Here is a 4514-nt window from a genome sequence, read left to right on the forward strand (position 1 = left end):
TGGAGGTCCTAGATGGGGTGGTAGTAGTTCCCTCTAGGCCTCCAAACCAGCATGAGTGGAGCACTCCAAAGTCACTGACACTCAACCAGAATTCCGGCATTGTACAAACTCTGGATGTAGTCCCGAATTCCCAGGCATGCATCCTGTGACACTGGATACTGTCTTTGTGTGACAGTAGGCCTGTGGTTTCAGATTTACCACAATGGGTGCATGATTTTTGGCTAGCCCTGGAACCCCCTTTTCTGCTGAGACGGTAGTTCTAGCAAACTGGTTAGATTCATTTGTTTTTCCCTGAAGGATAAAGATACCATTTGTCTTCTCTAGGCAGAGTCACAGCCATCATTAAACCAAGCTGGCACCTCAGTGTGAGACGGGTAGGCTCCCTTAAGGTAAAGGTAATTTGTGCCCCATTGTCCGCCATAAAAGTCATTGATTGGCCCCCTACTTCTATTGAGATCATAGGCACCTGGGGGCCTAGGATGAAGGAGCCCAGTCGCTCCTAGTCTGACTGTTCTTTGACCAGACCTATAAGCTCTTGGACATTCAGGCTTGTATTTTCCTTTATGAGGTTGATTGAACTTCTCTAGCCCTTTAGGCATTCTCCCACAGTGGGGCACTTGTTCTCCCAATGGCCAATTTCTTTGCAGAAGGTGCATTGCTTGTGGCGAAGTGGGGGTCTCACTAGCTTTTTAACAAAGGGGACATGAATCATCCTAACCCGACCATTCCAGTTCCGGGTGCTCTACCACTGTTCATCAGACTTCTCTATTATTACCAGGATCTCACCCTTCTCAAAGAGCAGGTCCTCAGCATGAATCCCAGGAAAGTCATAGAGAGTCTGTACATGTTCTAATGCGCTTAGATATCTGGGTGCAGGCTCCGTCAGGGTGGTGGTGTTAAGGCAGTGAGTTTTGTAAAACTCCAGCAGGGCTGGCAAGCATTCAAATTCTAGGTCCCTGATCTTAAAATGGTGGTTGGAAAGCGAGTTTATAATGTAGTGGAAGACTCTTGCATTATCGGACATGGACAGTACATAGTCCTCAGGACAGGTGGAGTTGCAGACTAGGAACATGCCGTGAAGTCGACCTTGGAGTCCGATTTGTGCCTCCTCACAAGACATTGGCTCCACATACCAAGCAGAGTGATCTGAGGAGTTGAACTTAAACCTGGCAGAGGACATGGCACAAGCCTGGGGCTTAGGGGCAATGGGTGGGGGGCAGTGTAGGCACTGATGGTAGAAGCCTGTCTGAAAACTGTGTAAAGTAGTTTTGCACAGGAACTAACAGACCTGCTGAGATGTATGGTAGTAGGAAGAAAATAGGTTCTTCCTTGGGATCCCCTTAGTGGATTATTTTCACTGGCATCCCCTTGTTCTTTTCTTGAGGTGGTTGGGCCACAACTACCTCATTCTGTCCCTGCCTATTTGCACTAAACCAAACCCAAGGGAGCACCATTATAGCAATCTGCAGCCATGTGTCTATGTACGGCCATTGGTCTGGATATCCAGGGGTCCCTGTCACTACCCTGTCACTACCCTGTGACTGCTCTTACTATGGGGAGAGCTAAGATTTCTTTTGAGAGCCATCTTTCCCTGAATATGGGCCATTCAAGCTCACAAAGAGTTCGAAGCTTTTCTGGGTTCAGCCTGATCCCCTAATTCTCTGAGAAACTTTTCTTAAAAATTTCCAACATACAATCTAAGACAGATGGTTTAGCAGTACCTCCCTCCATATTTGCAGGGGATTTCCTTTGAAAATTGGGCACAGAGGTCAGTGTTAATAAAGTTCCAGAAACCTGGTTAAGACGGCATAAAACACTTAAATTATTTTTACAGAATTCTTGGGTTTTTTTCTTTTTCTCAGAAACCTCTTCATAACTTTAGTGGCAGACCAATAGTCTCAGAAACATTAAACACAGTTCTAATTTTACAATAACTTACTTTTGGCATTCGCATTTCCAACCTTGTTTCGCTTACTTACACAAAATTTCTCCTCAAGATCCCCTCCCGAAATATTTTACACTTTCCTCTCAGGATTTTACACTTTGTTTATTCCTTCAGTTTAATTTCCCCTTGGGATTTCTCTTCACGTACATGAACCTTCTCCTACTTTCTCTTCCCTTCAGTTTGCCACTTTCACTTGTTCAGAAATAATCAACTCTGAGTCAAACACCTTTCCTTCAATTTCCTTCAAAATATGTCTCCAGACCTTACACCTTCTGTTACCAACAACATTTTTCTTTCTACTTACTCGAACCTTATTTGACATGCCTTATTCCTTCATGTAGATCTGAGATACCTCCCACGCCTCCCATAACAGACAACAATCATGTTGCACAACAGAAAAGGGAATATGGTCAGGGAAATTGGAGGAGACACCACTCACTTAACTCATCTCCAGCTGCTTCCGTCGTGGGATGTCAGGTGCCTTTTGGCATTGGTGGGTCAGTATAAACCCACAACCTGGACCACTGGAGTAGACTCCTCATGGAGATCCAGTGAGGCCACCGTAAGCCATATGAGGGGTGCCACGGAACCACAAATAGGGGTTCAACTTTTTCTTCGTAGCAAGACTATGTCTCAGTCATTCAGCATGCACTCTTTTACACACCTCCCACTATTCCTTAACAATCTGATCTAGAGAGAGCAAATAGCTGCTTCCCCTTGACTTGTGGAGAGTGGTTGGTTGCCCTCTGGAGGATGATGGAATTTCCCCCTTTACTTGGTGTTGACCAAACTCTTCCCACCCTGCAACAGTGATGCAAAGACAAACAAGGGTGGTTGCCCCCTCCAAAGAGGAGACCATTCAGATGCTCATCTGGCCACGTCCCCTCGAGGGGAGCTTAGGTGATGCTTAGCCATAGCAGACTCGGCTTTGTGACTTGAGATTGGACACTAGTCCAATGCCACTCCGGACCATATACCATTCACCACTGACCTGCAGAATGAGCCCACATGATCTCTGTGACCTTTAGGGGACCTTAAGGGTGCCCAGCCATGGAGCTACAAACTCATACCTGATCAATCAAACTGACCAAGCCACTCATTCACTCTCACACCCACATATCAGGTTAAAACATTGCCCCTCTCCACCAGTACAAACAACAAGTTTTACCCTCGGCTAGTGAGTGCCTGTCTCAACCTGATGCCTCCCCTACTGGGGAGACTCCTGGGTCTCTGCCGCGCCACCCCCCTTTGGAGATCCTTGATGAACTTGGAAATCATACAACAGGTTCCCTGACCAATATCTTCTTACTGAAGACCAGGAGGCTGCGTTCAGTTCCTCTTCCTTCAGACAGAGGGGACCTGAATGGGGGCTGTCCCAATCCCTTACTCGCTAGCTTACTCTTTTGATCTTACTTTGTGCACTTTCTTGCGGCCGAAGAGGCCAGCGTGGTTGGAATCTCGCTGAGACTTCCAAAAATGTGAAAAAATCCCAAACCTAGTCCAGCATAAAACCAAATAGTAACTTGGAGAGGAGGAGTCAGGTTTATTATGCGTGGTCCCAGAGGAGCTAGTGCTCTGAAGATCTGGGCAGTGTGCTCAGTGGCAACATTTCTTATATATAGGGTTTTTACACTGGCTGATTGGCTGATTCAAACTTAGACTGTTACAAGTGGAGGGAGTTGCTTTGGTTGCAAGGTAACATTGGCAGAAGAGTGGGAGTTGTCATGGGTTACCAGCTGGTACAATGTGTTACAAATTGTTATAGGAAGTGGGAGCTGCCAGGGTACAAAGTGCTACAGGATGTGGGTGCCGCTAGGGGTACAAACAGTTACATTTGTAGAGCAAAAATATAAAGTTGCATTTGCAGATTGAGCAGAATACAAGTGAACCCTTGCAGGCAGCAAGCACTTTTGCAGAAAGCAAGCATATTTACAGAAGCAGAACAGAAAGCAGATTAGTTTTTAATGATATTCCCCAAATTTCCTCTTCACCAGGGCCCTTCTACCTTCTTCAGCCTCCAGGCATCACATTTCCTTCCTACTCCATGTTTCCCTACCCCCTTGACAATTCTCCTACCATCCCTCCTCCCAATTGACCATTTTCCTCACCCCCTCTACACTCCCATAATCCTCAACTACCTATTCCAACACAGGAAGCCCATTCTCTCCTCCTGTGCTGTCATCCTGATCAATCTGTTTGTCCAGCAAGCACCCTGCTCCTGGGACATTGGCTGCTATGAAGCCCATGGCCCAGCCAGGCTGAGGCAGCCTGGGACTGTGTCCTAGGAGCAGAGGTTTAGGTCATATCTTTCAGGCCTGGCGAGCACCTCAGAAGGCAATAGTTCACATCCCCTGCGCATGCCATGCTGGCAGGCACACTCCTTTTCCTCCTGAGGCCAGGAAGTAACAGGGATGAGGAGGCCGAGCTAGGCCTAGTTGTGAAGGGAACCAAAAGGAAAGGCCTCTGGAGGCCTTAAAAGCCCAGCTGGAAGGCCTACTTGACTTCGGGGGTCTTCATGTGTCTTTATCAAAGAGGTACAGCCACAGCTTGCCTCAATTTCCCAGCCAGC

The 4514-nt window shown here is 47.0% G+C and overlaps 1 protein-coding gene across 1 annotated transcript; it reads right to left on the reverse strand.

Moving 5' to 3' along the window:
* Nucleotides 1-583: 583 nt before the first annotated feature.
* On the reverse strand, nt 584-1180 carry LOC107518179 (crk-like protein). Its single transcript, XM_036226584.1, is given in 1 exon segment — nt 584-1180. A coding segment is annotated over 1 exon segment (597 nt).
* Between the last annotated feature and the right edge of the window lie 3334 nt (nt 1181-4514).

The sequence above is a fragment of the Rousettus aegyptiacus genome, unplaced genomic scaffold (assembly GCF_014176215.1).
Source record: "Rousettus aegyptiacus isolate mRouAeg1 unplaced genomic scaffold, mRouAeg1.p scaffold_m13_p_10, whole genome shotgun sequence".
In the NCBI taxonomy this organism is placed as follows: Eukaryota; Metazoa; Chordata; class Mammalia; order Chiroptera; family Pteropodidae; genus Rousettus; species Rousettus aegyptiacus.